The 15,119-nt window shown below is 38.8% G+C and overlaps 1 protein-coding gene and 1 long non-coding RNA gene across 2 annotated transcripts; one reads left to right on the top strand and one right to left on the bottom strand.

The window, feature by feature from the left end:
• Window positions 1-19: 19 nt before the first annotated feature.
• trpc6a (transient receptor potential cation channel, subfamily C, member 6a) lies at window positions 20-13,524 on the bottom strand. Its single transcript, XM_004076383.5, has 14 exons — window positions 13,275-13,524; window positions 11,905-12,236; window positions 11,376-11,508; window positions 9,864-10,164; window positions 9,353-9,538; window positions 6,860-7,024; window positions 6,536-6,779; window positions 6,241-6,462; window positions 5,162-5,426; window positions 3,297-3,492; window positions 2,549-2,749; window positions 1,987-2,043; window positions 1,773-1,848; window positions 20-751 (listed from the first exon to the last, which is right to left on the bottom strand). The coding sequence occupies exons 1-14, from the start codon at window positions 13,409-13,411 to the stop codon at window positions 621-623; spliced, it is 2,646 nt and encodes an 881-aa protein (XP_004076431.2). The 5' UTR covers window positions 13,412-13,524; the 3' UTR covers window positions 20-620.
• On the top strand, window positions 7,313-7,788 carry LOC144983608 (uncharacterized). The gene is made up of 2 exons (XR_013647334.1): window positions 7,313-7,450; window positions 7,550-7,788. It is a non-coding gene; the product is annotated as an uncharacterized LOC144983608 (long non-coding RNA).
• Window positions 13,525-15,119: the final 1,595 nt, after the last annotated feature.

The raw sequence follows: 15,119 nt of genomic DNA, 5'->3' as shown, positions 1-15,119 counted from the left end.
TCAGGAGCAAACAAAGAAATGTTGGGAAAAGAATTGTATTTGTGATGTAGAATATACACTGGGCAGGCCATAAGCTCTACAATTGGGAAGGGGGGACTAATGAACTACTGCCGCTCTACAGAAACTATGTCCTAGAAAATTACGTTTTTACTTTTTCAATAAAGACGACATAATCACAATTAAATCACCACTGGGAACACTTTTAAAATAGGTCCAAAGATAATCAGAGTGGGTCTTTAAAACAGAGATGGAAAAGAAAATAACTTAAATAAAAACAAGCAACAGGCACAGAAAAGGACACTTGTCACAAAAGTAAAAGTTGTGTTATATCTTTTCAACCTCCAGACAGAATGTCGTTGTTTTAAAGGTTTTTCTTTTGGTTTTTTACTTACATACTTTCAGAACAGCCAGGATCATGACTCACATTTATTTTCAAGTCGTCACAACAGGCTTTTAAACAATTGTGACTATGCACAGAAAGGCTGGACTCTTACAGTGCGATTGTAGAACACAAAAAATGAAGCTGCTCAATGCCTTTGCTCTTTTTTACAATCCACCGATCTGTACCGATGGGTTAAAATGCACAACATCCATCTTGAAAGCTGACTTAGCATGAGCTGCTACAAGGACGATGAACTCATGTCTCCCAGCCTCCTCAACAGTCCATCGAGCGTCTCAGAGTTCTGGGATTTCTCCTCCAGCAGCTCATATCTCAGACTGGAGATATCTTGCTTGATCTCTTTCAGTTCACCTGAAACAAAAAAAAAGCAGATGGTATGTAATCGAAGCATCCAATTGTGGTAAAAGCAAGAGTAAGAAGAGGGCCCAGTCAATGGGCTAACCCTTGTGCTATCTTAGATGACCCCATCCTTACATTGACGTGTTCTCCCTACCATGACAAAGGTGGATAAAGGTGGAAAGAGCTCATGTAATCCATGGACACCAGTGAAGATCACAAATCATTGAAGAAAAAAGCATCAGAGCACTGTCTAGTGGGTCTAGATGACCCAACTACCAATGTTAAAGTGCCTAGGATAGCATAAGGGTTAAAACAGAGTTCTGCTCTAAAAAAAAAAGCAAAGTCAGAAAAAAAGAGGACTTCAGGGGATAAATAGTCTATCTGCAGTCCAGATCAACAAACTTGAAATCTCCAAAGACCCACTCCGAATAAATTTTTGTTTTTTGTGTTTTCAACATATTCTTGTAGCATTTTTCTAATGATGCGGGGCATATATTAAGAAAATGAAGCTTAAAATTGCATTTTGAGTATTTCTTTGTTCAAAATGTTTTGAATCAGGAGCAGACAAAAAAAATGCAATCCATGCATCTGCCTGAAGACATCTAGATCCATGAACGTCTTTGATTTCTTCCTCTGAACTGGCACCCGACTAAGAACTTGTACAGCTGAAGTGCTCCAATATTGCTCGCCATTTTTACTGCACTGATAATTCTAGGTTTGGGGGTGTGAGGGGCTGTAAGCTAGTGGGAGATAGTGTAAACAGATGGATGACGGGAAGTAGGGGTAGGCTTACTCCACATCAACATTCACTCCCACAACTTAGAGGTGAATTTTTACTGAACTAGTGCAGCTCTGCAGAAACTATGACCAAGAAAACGATACAAGTTTTTGGATTTAGGCTAAAAACGACATAATCATAATTAACAGACCACTGAAAAAACTTAAAATAGATCAAAAATGACTGTAGTGGGACTTTAAAAGCTTAAAAAGCTTTAAAAGCTTTAAAAGCTAAAAAACTTCAGGTTGGCTTTACCCTCAGTGATCTCGTCACTCTCTCTGTCTGCTTGGGCTTTTATGATGTAGCGCTTGATCAGGCGCTTCATGGTCTTCTGCAAGTGAAGGAAACAACAAGAACAAAAACACAGTGATGATGGGAAAGGAAATACTGCCAGTGTATTGCACAATCAGTTGCAAAAAGGAGCAGTTCATCCCAGTTTATGATCAGACAGCTGCACTGGCACACATACTTGGTATCTTGTAGGACTGGTCGAACCTCCAAACCCAGAATGTTTTCTGTCTCCAACCTGATTGGTTCAAATAAAATATAATCAGATGACGATTTGACAGTTGGGAAGTTTTGCTGTTTTTAGGTGTGACTCTCAACTTGTGAGAAACAACTGAACCACAGAGAGGCGCTCTAAACCTCTGCATTTATAGTCCTTTCATTCTGAGTGTTAGAAAAAATCCCAACTTTAATATAAAATGATTATAGCAAAAGATATTTATAATTGAAAATGATTTAGCAAAAATTATTTAAAAGAACAAAGAAACTTTTTTTACATTTAAGATAAGCTACTCTGTAGTAAAAAAAATGGCTGAAAAATGAAGAAATCACTTGAAATGTTTAGGAAATTAAATTAGGATTGTAAATAAACTCAGGTGTTAAAAAAAATTCAAAACTTTTTTTTCTCAGAACTATCAAGAAAACAATAAAAAAAAGAGATCAAACTTAAAAGGATGGTAAAATCAGTAACTTAAACAGTAACTGAGACATTTCTGTTCCTGTGTAGATTGTGTAATTGTGTTTACCTGAGTGAGTTGTATTTCAGTTTTGCTGGCATTGCATTTTTCTTTTAACTGCAGGAGCTGGGACTTCAGCGCCATGGAAAGGCCCAGTACGGTCTTTGGACTTGGAACCAGATTAAAGGGAACCGGGAGTGTCCGTCCCTCTTCAAAATAAGAGAACCAGAGCTTTGCCCTAGCAAACTTCCACTCAACATCAGCATCATCCTACAGAAAGAAGGGATGCAGGCTTTTATTTTTAAGTGCTAACATGTTTCAGATGAAGATGGATCAATAATCCAATAATAGGAAGAAAATTCTGAGGTGTGCAGTAAATCTAATGTGGAACATCTGTTAAAATATTTGAAATTGACTCCAGACAAATGAGTATGAACAAACGGCTTTGAACTGGGAACAATATTGGATCAAAATTATTTTACACTAATTAAAATGATGATAGCCTGTTTACAAAAAATGAAAATAAAAACTATCTTTAAATTATTCCTAAAGTGGTGGCTCAACAGTTAGGACTTAACACGTTTACAGAACTCTTGCCATTTTGTTCAAAGTTTTGCTTAAAAAATAGATGTTTGTGGACTTTTTGTAGTTTTTGCATGGTTTCTTAGCATTTTTGTCCATAATAATGTTATAATAATAATAATTATAATTAATTCTGTAACAACAAGGGTAGTTTGATTTTGTTGCTTTATCCGAAATGAATTAGAGGCTAAGAAAAATTGTATCCAAGGGATGATTAAAGGTTTCTCTGACATACCTCAATTTCCTGGAAGGAGCTGTTAATCATGGCAATGAGCATGTTGAGCAACACAATCACCATGGTAACATTGTAAACCCCATACAGAACATAGCCAATGTTCTCTATGAACTTGTGCCCATTGTTGATGACAACAGACTTGACCTCAGACAATCCAAATATGGCCCAGAACAGCGTCTTAAAGCTCTCTTCCAGGCTGCAGGCACAAAGGGGAAAAAAGACATGTGGAAATTGTTTTTTAAGAAGAATAAGAAACACTGGAAACACAACTGTAATGCTGAACACAGTAAACCAAAATCTGCATATTACTGCACACCCAGGTCAGAGGCTTTAATCCTGCTTTTGGAGTAGTTCATTACAAGTATGTAATCCATGTATGTTTTTTTATTTTTCATTTCTGACCAATTTTGTTTTTCTTTGTTCACCTTAAAACCATTTTTTTCCTCCCTTTAGTTTGCTTGGTCCAGTCTGATGTGTTCACTCTGTGCAGGTACTTTTGGACTAAAAAAATCCAGAAGACTTGAATTCAATTAGATGGGGATTGCTGAAAATGTTTACACTCTTGTTTGGTCTGCTTCCACATTGCACTCTTAACCCTTTAACAACAGAGCTCCAGTGTTGGCCTTTCTGCATTTACTGTAGCTCTTCAACCATTTGCAATGAATACAATTCCAATGTATTCTGAAGCAGACAGCTGATGAGTTACAGTAGTTCAAAAAGCGTGTGTTATCCCTTGTGCTATCCTAGGCACTTTAAAATTGGGAGTTGGGTCATCTAGACCCACTAGATAGTGCGCGGAACCTTTTTTCTTCAATGATTTGTGATCTTCACTGGTGTCCATGGATTCCATGAAATCTTTCCACCTTTATCCACCTTTGTCATGGTAGGGAGAACATGTCAATGGAAGGGTGGGGTCATCTAAGATAGCACAAGGGTTATTTATGGCGGGCGGGGACAGCTCCAGCATTGAAGGGTTAACAGCCAACTATGCAACAGCTGCACATTTGGTGGCAGTATTTGCCAAAAGAGAACCACTGACAGAGAGCTTTAAGAAGAAGAAAGCCTGTGTAGTAGATAATGGTAATCGTGTACCAATAACATCTGTCTTTTAACCCTTTTACAAAGGAGATGCTGCCAGTGACACTTAAATAACACACACTCTTCGATATACCATAACGCTTCGGCCTTTTTCGTGATCAGTCTGAATCAGCTGATTCTGACATGTAGAAAAGCTGATTTTCTTATCAGCTTAGCACCGATACACAACACATTACTAGCCTTAAGTGTTGCTAACCTGCTTTTCTCAATGACAAAATCAGCTGATTTACTTTGATTGTTTAAACACTTCACTACTGTGCAGTATTTCATATCAGTGCAAGACTTCTTTTCTCTACTCCAGAATCCGCTGGAATTACGTTAATTGCATACATGGTTGAAGACTAACAGTAATTGAAAGAAAGATAACGCCGGAGCTTTAGCTAAAGCTAGAGGGTTAACTATATCTTCCCACTGGACATTTTGCAACTTTTTTTTTTAATGGCACTTCTTGAGCTTTTTCTCTTTATGTCTTTTATTTTGGTTTATTACCACTGCTTTATGTGTTGTTTAGCCTATTTGTACTTACACTGTAGTGAACCTCTCCAGAGTTCACTTGCAAGTGAATCGTCTTCCTTATAGATCAGGATTTGCTTGTTTGCTCCTCACCAGAGTTCAAATGACCTTTAATCCATGCAAAAATGTGCATCCAAGTTGAAAGGAAAGAGCTTTAGTCTGAACTAAACACCACTGGTGTGAGTGAACCCTATAAAATCTGTGCAGAAAACGCTAATGTGTGAAGAGATTAGTTGTCACCATTGTTAACTTACGTGGTGAAAGCGTCGTTCTGTTTGGCTCCAAGGTAATATGAGTACAGGTTGAACATGCCGATCATGAAGGCTAAGAAGACCAGTAGAAAGATGACCATAAACTTGAAGATGTCTTTCACCGTTCTCCCCAAAGAAATCTGGAGTGGACCAAAGCTTTCATTGGCAGGGAGGATGTAAGCGATCCGAGAGAAGCTCAGCACCACGGCCACTGCGTAAAGGCCCTCTGAAACGAGCTGAGGATCAGACGGCAGCCAGTAAATTCTTGCTGCAAAACAGAAAACATTGGTAAATTCATTTAGACGCTATTTATTGATGCAGTTTGCTATTTCACCGTGAATTGCACCTCTTTGCAAATTACAACACGCTCTCTTTATTAAATTTGTTTTTGCTCTTAATATGAGTAAAATTTGACCATTTTCCTTTAACCTGGTTTGATCCACCCTTTGAAGATATGATTCAGTTCTGTCAAAATCAATGACTGCATGTCAGAAATTTGAATTTTCACAGTCAAATTTACAGTGTTGCACTAACCTAAAGTTGCTTTTTGAGGCACAGCAGGAGAAACTAACCCTTGCTTGAAATAGGCTGAATGTTAAAAGTTCAAGTGCATTCATGTTTTGTTTTTTCATCTATCAAAGTGTAACCCTTGTGCTTTCCTAGGCACTTTACCATTGGGAGTTGGGTCATCTAGACCCACAGACTTTTTCTTCAATGATTTGTGAACCTCACTACTGTCCATGGATTACATGAAATCTTTCCACCTTTATCCACCTTTGTCGTGGTAGGAATAACACATCAATGTAAGGGTGGGGTCATCTAAGATGGCACAAAGGTTAAAGTGAAATCAAAATAAAACACCAAAAGCAAGCACTTGTGCGCTGATTAAGTCCTTTGCCAGGTTATTTCTGAACTTCCAACATAAAATCTTTATGTTCTTTATGTCTAAAAATATATGAACCATGTGTTTATTCAGGTTTCTTATAATTAGAATCTCTTTTGCGAGACTTTCTGAAGCTTTGCATTGCAGTATATGAAGAATGGAGAATGCTGTAAGTTTTGGCAGGTGGGAATTTACTCACCCTGAGTGAAGTAATGGATTTCTGGGGGCAGTTGGAGCAGAGTTTTGTTGTGTTTGTACACATAGGTCTGGGCCATGTCAGCGTGTTTCATGGCAGAGAACCGACAGCTGAAGGACGCAAGAAAAATCGCCAACATCCCAAAGTCCAGAAAGTTCCATGGTTCAACCAGGTACTCCCCTGGTCCCTGGCTCCAGATCTCTTTCACTTCAGCCCAGATCATGCCTACAGAAGGATAAAAATACCTTTTTTTTGGAGTTTTTGTGATTTTTGTTTGTTTTCTTTCTGATTATCCTGCCTGTGACCCATGAGATGATGAGGATTTCCATCCAGGTGAAAGGTGTAGTGATGGTGCGGTGGAGAAGCTGTGGGTCCAACTTCATTTGTGAAGCCCCGGGTTGTTGATGGTGAGTCATGTTGGGCAGCAAGGTGGTTCCTGCAAAACGGTCTGCAGCATTCAGAATGAGAAGTCCCAGAAAAATTGTGAAAGAGGATGCATGGGCCACAAACTTCATGAAGGGGCTGCGCATCACTTTACCAACCTATGGAAATAATGTGAGAAAAATTATCCCTCTATAGATTCAAGAGTAAAGAGTTACCATGAATGAAAAGTTTGACATACTCTGCTGCTTGGAGTGATCCAGTAAGCTACAGCCAGAACCGGCAGTCCAATAGCCACCGCCAACACAACCAGCAGTTTTACACCTGTGGTTTGTTGTCTCAGACCAGGTATGTTCTCATACCAGATGCTCAGCAGCTGCTGCTGGCAGTTAGGATGAGCCACAAACTGGAAAATACACACAGTGGGGGGGGGGGGGGGGGGGGGAGCCTTTCAGTAAATAGTCTGCTTCCAAACTGTGACAAATATGAAGAGTTGACCTAAATAGACTGGAGCTAACACAACTGAACTCCTACGACGGAGTTTTAGGGCCACGGTGAGGAAAAAAAATTCTGCCCAACATGACGAGATTAAAGTCGTCATGTCGACTTTAATCTCGTCATGACGAGAAAAAACTCGACACAAAGTTTCGAGAAAAAACTCGTCCTGTCGAGATAAAAGTCGAAATAAAGTTTCGAGATTAAAGTCGCAATGTTGCGCGCGAGAGAAAAAAACTCGTAAATTTACGAGATTATTGTGGAAGTGAGCAGCACGCAGAGCAGCAGGTGATCGCCGTGCAGCAGCAGAGCAGACCGACTAAACTTTGTTGAACAGGTGAGCTGAATGTTAATTGATAACGTTCCAAATGTCTGGAGGCTCATTTGATTGATTCACAAGTTATTAAAGTTTTATTTATTGATGGTTGGTTTGCAGGATCACTGCAGCCCGATGAAGCCATGATCGGGTGTCCCTGCAGCTGTTTGCTTGAATCCTTTCTTCCTCCACCAGAGACCAGATCTCTATGTTTGTGTGATGCTTCTGTCTGAGGAGGAGAAGCACTTTTTGCCTTTATCAACGTTGTAATGCTAATATAACAGACTATTTTCATTCATCTTTGTTTTTTAATGATCAAACGGGTCGCTTCATCTGCAGGAGGGGGCGTATGTGACACTGTTTACTTCCGCATGGGTGATCGGATGACAGGTTCATGACGTAATGTGACAGATGAACTTCAGGTTATGTGAATGAAAAGGAGAATAAAGGCTGCAGCGATCCTCTACACCCAATCGTGTCTCTGAGCTCCTTATTTTACAGATGAAACTCCGCTTTACTGACACCGAACCCCGGAAAGACGGCTACAGGGAAAATAATTTCATTTTGAGTCGCCAAAAGGCTCAAAATCTCTTTGTTTTAAACCTATAATCCTGAAATAAAGCTTCACAAAAGGCTCCACATATTTCATCTTCAAGCTAGGCTCCGATAAACAGACAACTTCGGTGTTTTCTCCTTGTTAATCAATGAACTTTTTCCCGTAAATTTACGAGTTTTTATCTCCTAATAAAATTACTTTTTTTTGGTGGCCATTAAACTCTGTCGTAAACTCTGAAGTACAAAGCCACTAGCTCTCTAACAATAGCCATAACACTGAATATTCCTGAAAGACTCAGCTTCACTGCTCTCGCGCAACATTGCGACTTTAATCTCGAAACTTTATTTCGACTTTTATCTCGACACGACGAGTTTTTTCTCGAAACTTTGTGTCGAGTTTTTTCTCGTCATGACGAGATTAAAGTCGACATGACGACTTTAATCTCGTCACGTTGGCCAGAATTTTTTTTCCTCACCGTGGCCCTAAAACTCCGTCGTAGAACTCCTGAACTGAACTGATGGAAGAATGAATCCATTCTCCCTGTTTTGCCTACTGACTCTTGAATGGTTGATAAACATGAGTAATATTCATCACTTTCATATCTGTGTTTTGTAATTTGATCCCATTTCTTTGCAAGAACATTAGTTAAACCCACCATTAAGTTAGATTAAACTGACTTGTATTGATCAAAAACTTAGAGAGGCCTAGTGAGATAATGTAAGTTTAAATTAGAGGGCTTAAAAAAGCTTTACAACACAAAAAGCAGAAAAAGAAAGACTCATGTTTGGAGTTAAAAGGCAAGATTTAAAGACAGGCAATGTGAGAGGCCACCAAAAACACTAGCATCACATTCTTAGACTGGTCTGTAGTGAATGTTGGCGGAAAAGGTGTGGACTTGATTGATCTCGGAGGCGTGAAAATATCTTTAGCTACATTCACACTGCCTACGGAGATGCGCGCTCAAGTAGCCACTTCCAATGAAAGGTCTACATGCGCGTTTCGGGCTTCTGCATTCAAAACTCAAAGGTACAGTACATTTTTAAGAGGCTCTATGTACAAAACGCACAGCCATTGAACGTGTATTGACAGTTTAACCAGGTTGAACTTTGAACAATCAGGGGCTTGGATTTGGTAGTGGCGTGTGGATGGCATCTCTTTCAATTCACGTGCGTCCCAACTGCTTGAAAATTGATCATGAAGAGGAAAATAATGATTGTGTTTTGTGCCAGGCCTGAATTACATGACAAGCCTTTTATATATCGGAATAGAGCTGTGAAAGAAAAAAGGAGGATTCGCAAAGGCTGTTTGATACTGACATACTCTGTGGCTCTTTTTGCCTCTAACTGCCTGTTTGAGAGTGCACTGACCTTCTTGAGCTCATATTTAATGGCTAATTTCAGCCTGGTGAGGGGGGGCCGGCCTACGTCGTCGTAGCTGTGCTCAGAGGATGTTTCTCCGTTCAGAATGGCCTCCACCTCCTCTGTGCTGCGACACAGATCCAGAAGGCCCACCACGTAGTCCTTACACTGGCTGGACAGCTGACTGTAGTCATTCTGGACAAAAAGAAATACACAGCAGAGACGTGTTAAAGAAAACTTGATTTGGTCCAATCGGTTTTAAAAGAAGTGACAGTGACTACACACAAACGAAATCTGTTTTTTGGGATGTGAAATTGCCTCTAAACTAAGAGGAAACCGGCATGACTAATCTAAAAGATTGGGGTATTAATGTGTCTGTGACCCCAAAAAGTCTACATTTAAATGCCCTTATACAGAAAGTCCCACTATGAGAGCAGCAATGTTGGTAACTGTGTGATTAGTTCATCTGCCTCCAGGCTGCAGTTGAATGGTAAATATTGGTGATCATTTTGTTATTGACCTTAAACTCTTTCTCGATGTCCGCGAGCATGGCCAGCTCATTGCTGAGCTCCAGAGCTGCCAGCACTGGGTCCTCGTTGGACAGGGAAAGGTATGCAGGACTAGCAAGTCCTCTGTAGGCGTTGATCCTTGAGCGCGAGTGGCTGAAGGAGTCATACTGCTGCTGATAGTTGCAGGAGTTGCAGCTGCAGAAGTAGTCATGAGGAGGATCGATGCGGGCCCCTTTGCTCAGAAGGGTGTGAACGATCTCGTATTCTTGGCAGTGCGCTGCAAGGATTACCGGAGTCACGTCATGTGAAAACCTGTATGGGAGGTAATCATGAAGTTTTGTTATTTACAAAGCATATGAATCCGAAACAGTTTTGAAGAACACAAAGAGTTCTGTTGTTTAAAGAACCAGGCTGAAACTAGGGCTGTAACGACGAATTGATAAATAGATTTCTATTCCTATGATCCAACCAGATTGATCTGTCTGAAGCAGAATCGAATTGAATCGACCTATGCCATTAAAAAATTATTTCAAATTTAAATAAAGGGATGACAGAAAAAAATGTTCAACCATCATTACAGTCCTATGTGTGGAAACACTTTATTTTTGCATAGTGTGGTAGAATGTTCTGTTTTGCTTGTGTCATTTTGATGTAGAAAACCTCAGTGGACTGACCTTTAAGAAACTAAAATGTAAACGGATTTGCCATTAATTCTTTTTTACTCATTTGTTTGTACACATATTTACACATTTGATGATCTTGCAATCTGGAAAACTTCACCTGCACTGTTCAGTACCCAGGTAGAGAACACTGCATTTAAAATGATATGCAATTAATTTTAAAATGTTGTTTAAAATTAAGATATATATGAAGTTTAAATAACTTTTTTTTTCAGAAAAGTTTATTCCTGCATAAATATATCTGAGTAAATCTATTTGGTTGTACATAGACTCAGTAAAGTTCACTAAACCCAAACTTACTTTAAATGCAATTATTTAATACATATATATTTCAAATATCCCTTTATTTATTTCTCCCCATAACTTAATTTATTTTATTTTCATCTGTCACTGTATTTTTTATCTTGTTGATCACAGGATGCTGCCTGTTTACAGTCAGCCTATACCTAAATGATTTTAATTATCTGTTTTCAGAAATGTTTTAATTCATAATGAATTTAATTCATAATTTAAATCTCAACATACTGTATATATTTATTGAGTGATAACAAATGTGAAAGAAAGGTATTTTGTTGTAACTGAGGTGTCACTGATGTATTGTCTGTTTAAAAAGAAGGCTAAACCAGACTGAATCCTTTTAAATCAGGTTCGGTACGGTAAGCCCTAAGGGTAAAAAAATATTTGCTTAAATGTTGAAGAAACTGGCCTATTACACACAATGGTTGGCCATAGTGGGCTGATATAGACACTCGGACTTGCTTGACACTCATTACACAAATTCATTTTGTTATTTTTTAAACTTATCAAACCTTTACTAATGTTTTTGTCACTGAGCTGTCTTACCTCGTCCCATCTTCATCGTAAGCATAGAAATCATCCAACATGTCCGCTTGAGCGGGGCTGGCTGTCAGACGTCGGGAATCTCTAAATGAAGGGTGACCGAGCAATGCTTCAGTGATGCGGACATAGCCTTTACCTATAACACAAAGAGTTTACTCATGTTCATTTAGTGCAGGCTATATTAGACATGTAAAACACACATGTAACAGATTTTGTTGTTTGGCCCAGAATTGCAACAACTTGAATTAAGAAATACTCAGAAATTCAAATTTAATTTTCTTTATATATGTCCTCCATCATCAGAAGAATGCTACAAGAACATGTCAAAAACACCAAAAAATACCATTTTCATCTGAGTGGATCTTAACAAGTTATTTCCAAACTCTGACATGTAAAATATGAAGTTTCATATTTTTTCAACCTCATATTCTAAAGTTTCCCCTTTAAAAATAGTTTTTGCATCAGATTTTTGCTGTATATTGCTAAGTGATGTTTATTTATATGAATGTGTGTGTGTAAATGTATGTCTTACTGATGGCTAAAAGAAGAGCATCTCCCACTCTGGACAAATCTGCCCTCCCCAACAGCAGCTCTGTCACCTCCAAATGCTCATTGGCCACAGCCAGCTGCAATGCATTTTGGCCCATGTAGTCCACCGCATTGACATTCAGGTTGGGTACGTGGTGCAGCATCCGGCGTACCTCTGGTATGTTGCCATATTCAGCTGCTTCCAGGAAGCGCTGCTCGACCTCTGTCAGACTGACAGAGGGAGCACAGAACATGTAGGCGGGACCTCTCAGAGCCTGGCGTCTTTTAACAGTGCTGAGACGAGCCGCAAGCTGCTTTTCCAAGCTGCTGTGGTTGCTGCAGGGTCGGGTACAGAAACACTTATTCTCAGTATGTAACTATTTAAACTAATTAAAACAACTGACAATAATGAGAGCACACATTAATGTGTGTGAGGAGGATATCATCATCATTCAATCAGGGATGATGATATTGCTTCCTGACAAACAGCGTTCAGTTAAACTGATGGTCAAACGTCATCAATTACCCAAAGTACCTACTTTTTCTAGTTTCTCAACGTGTTTAGTTTTTCTAACATTGTGTTTTCCAATTTCTGTAAATTACTTTTGTTTTCCGAAATGTTTTCATCTTTCATACGGAAACCGGAAAAGGTAGGTACTAGGGGACATCGCTGACTGGATGACAACATTTGTCCATCATTTCAACAGAACGTTTTTTTGAAAAGGTCTTTTGACCTTTGATCCTCAGTCTCTTCTGATTGGTTCACCAGACAGACACAGACAGACAGATATATCTTTACTTTTGTTGCACTGTCAGAAAATTGGAGAAAATTATCCAAATTTCTCCAGTTAAACAAAATAAAATATGAACATTATTAAAATACCTATTGCTCACTGTCCTGTAAATGGATTTTTCCTCAGGCTTTGTCTTTTCTTTTTACAGAAACACAGACAGTAAGAAGAGATTTAGAAAATAGACAAATCAAGGAAATAAATTTGCAGTTTCATGGAAAACTTTTCAGATTTGTGAACCCTGCATGTATATTTATATGTAATTTGTCAGCCCAATGCAAATTATCGTCAAGTCAAGGTTAAACTACTCGATGTTGTTTTATAATATTTTTAATTCAAAAGAAAAGCCAAATGCCTAACAGGCACTGTATGTCTGGTATTCTACCACTAACAGGACATCGTTTCTTTTCCTGACTGTTTCATGCAAATTTTTGTTTCATAGAAATGTACAAAATTTGGTCAAAACCTTCATTAATTGGCATTGGATTAGAAGAATAAGCAGAACTTTAATTAAAAATGTAAACCAACCTTTTGCTCTTCTGCATAGTGGATGCAATACATAGAAAAGCCTCTGAAAACTCACCCAAGATATCGTCCAGGACAACAATATTCCTCCCCAAGATCATCATACATAAACAGGTTGTCCCGGCTCCTGTTGCCGGGACTGCTGGTGTCACCGGGTCGGCTGTTGCGCTTAGCTGCCAGCAGTCTGTGGTTCATCCTAAAGGTAGTCAAATGCTGTGTTCCTGCTTCGTGAAGGAGTTGTCAAGTGGCTATGGCATGTCTTCTTCTTCCCTCTGTCGCCCTCCCCCTCTGTTTACACTGTCCTTGAGAAAGAATGTGTCTTTCTGGGTCCCACTGTGGTCTTATTTACGTTGGGCATAAGATTTTACTGATTGTAAAGGGACCCCAAAAGACCAAGTGCAGTTGAGGGGGCTGGTACTATAACTGTTTATTATTTAGCCTGTCTTTTGTTCTTACAGTTCATCCATCAAACAGCAGCAAAATATAGTTTTTTATTTATTTAGCTGAAAAACAAAAATGTAATGTTATATCAAAATGATGGTTGTTCAATAAAGCGCTCCTGCTGCTTTTGAAGCAGCACTAGCAGCATCAACAGTTTTATTGCCTGGTGTGTTTTTTTTATTCAGTATGTTTTACTATGACTGATGGCTAAGGAACTGCAGATGAGATTCCTCTGGGTTTAAATTCCCAGAAGACTTTGCTTCCTGTGTGCTTCCACTTTCCACAGATTCCCAAACAGTGTGGGAACACTGGCGGATGTGTTCAAAGGCATGTAGAATTAATTAATAGCTCCCATTGTTTATAAGGAATAAATTTAATTTTATTGTGTTTTTCCTCGTTGTCTCGAACTTTAGTAACTTATTTTTTGACACCTCATTTTAACAAATGCAAAACATGTTATAATACATCATACAAAGAAGGAAAACAAAGAAAGAAGACATTCAGTTGTAGGTTTGCAGAAGGGAACGTTGCCTTTTATGGGCTTAAATGCTGAAGATTAGCTACTTTGAACATTTTAATAGGAATACAATTCACCAGAATGGCCAGGATAAGGGAGCTAAACACTGAAAAATGTCACCAAAAGGAGTTTTTGTTAAGACTACTTCCTCAGAGCAGAGCAGACTCATAATCTTTACATAAACACTGTCAGAAGAAGCATATACACTTGAATTGGAGATTGTGAACTTGCATGCATCTGCAAAAGTCCCCCCCCCCCCCCCCACATGTGCATGTGCATGTGCATGTGCCAGAGCATTTATTGACCCAGCGACTTGCACAAAGTAGACCACACAGGGACCCAGACAAACCATGCTTGATAACGATGGCTGATAACGTAGAATTATCACCTGACATCCTGACATTTATCAGTAAAACTTGTATCTGTTGGCGAACACTAATAAATAGGAAGGTGAGAGACAAATTCCACAGCCACAAAAAATATATTTGTTTTTTTTTTACTAATGTTTGACTGTTGGTTTCTTCAAGCTATGAACTCAATCTCAGGATGCACCTCATTGTTCACTCTATTCCAATTCGGGATATTAGTTACCACTAGGATGTCAAACGCTTATTGGACTAGAATCACAGAATTCATGATGCAACATTGGAATGGTGTCTCTTTCTACCTTTTGTTTCTGTCTCTGTGTACTAACATAAAAATGATTTGATTTGTAAAAACAGCCTACATAAGATTATTGTTTGTATTTTTAAATTGAGTCATTGAAACAAAGACTGTTGACAAACAATTCTAAAGTCAGATGAGAAGTGTAGGGAGCATAGACGGACCCTAAATAAAAATTTCTGGGTATTTTTTACTGGATTGCATCATTTAGGCTTTAAATGGCTCTAAAGAGGAAGAAGAAAACAACTTGTTGCAACCAATTACTGTGAAAAGTAATCAGAT

This window comes from Oryzias latipes, chromosome 14 (assembly GCF_053564925.1).
Source record: "Oryzias latipes strain Hd-rR chromosome 14, Olatipes_Hd-rR_3.1".
Classification (NCBI taxonomy): domain Eukaryota; kingdom Metazoa; phylum Chordata; class Actinopteri; order Beloniformes; family Adrianichthyidae; genus Oryzias; species Oryzias latipes.
This window is presented reverse-complemented; position numbering and strand designations above follow the sequence as displayed.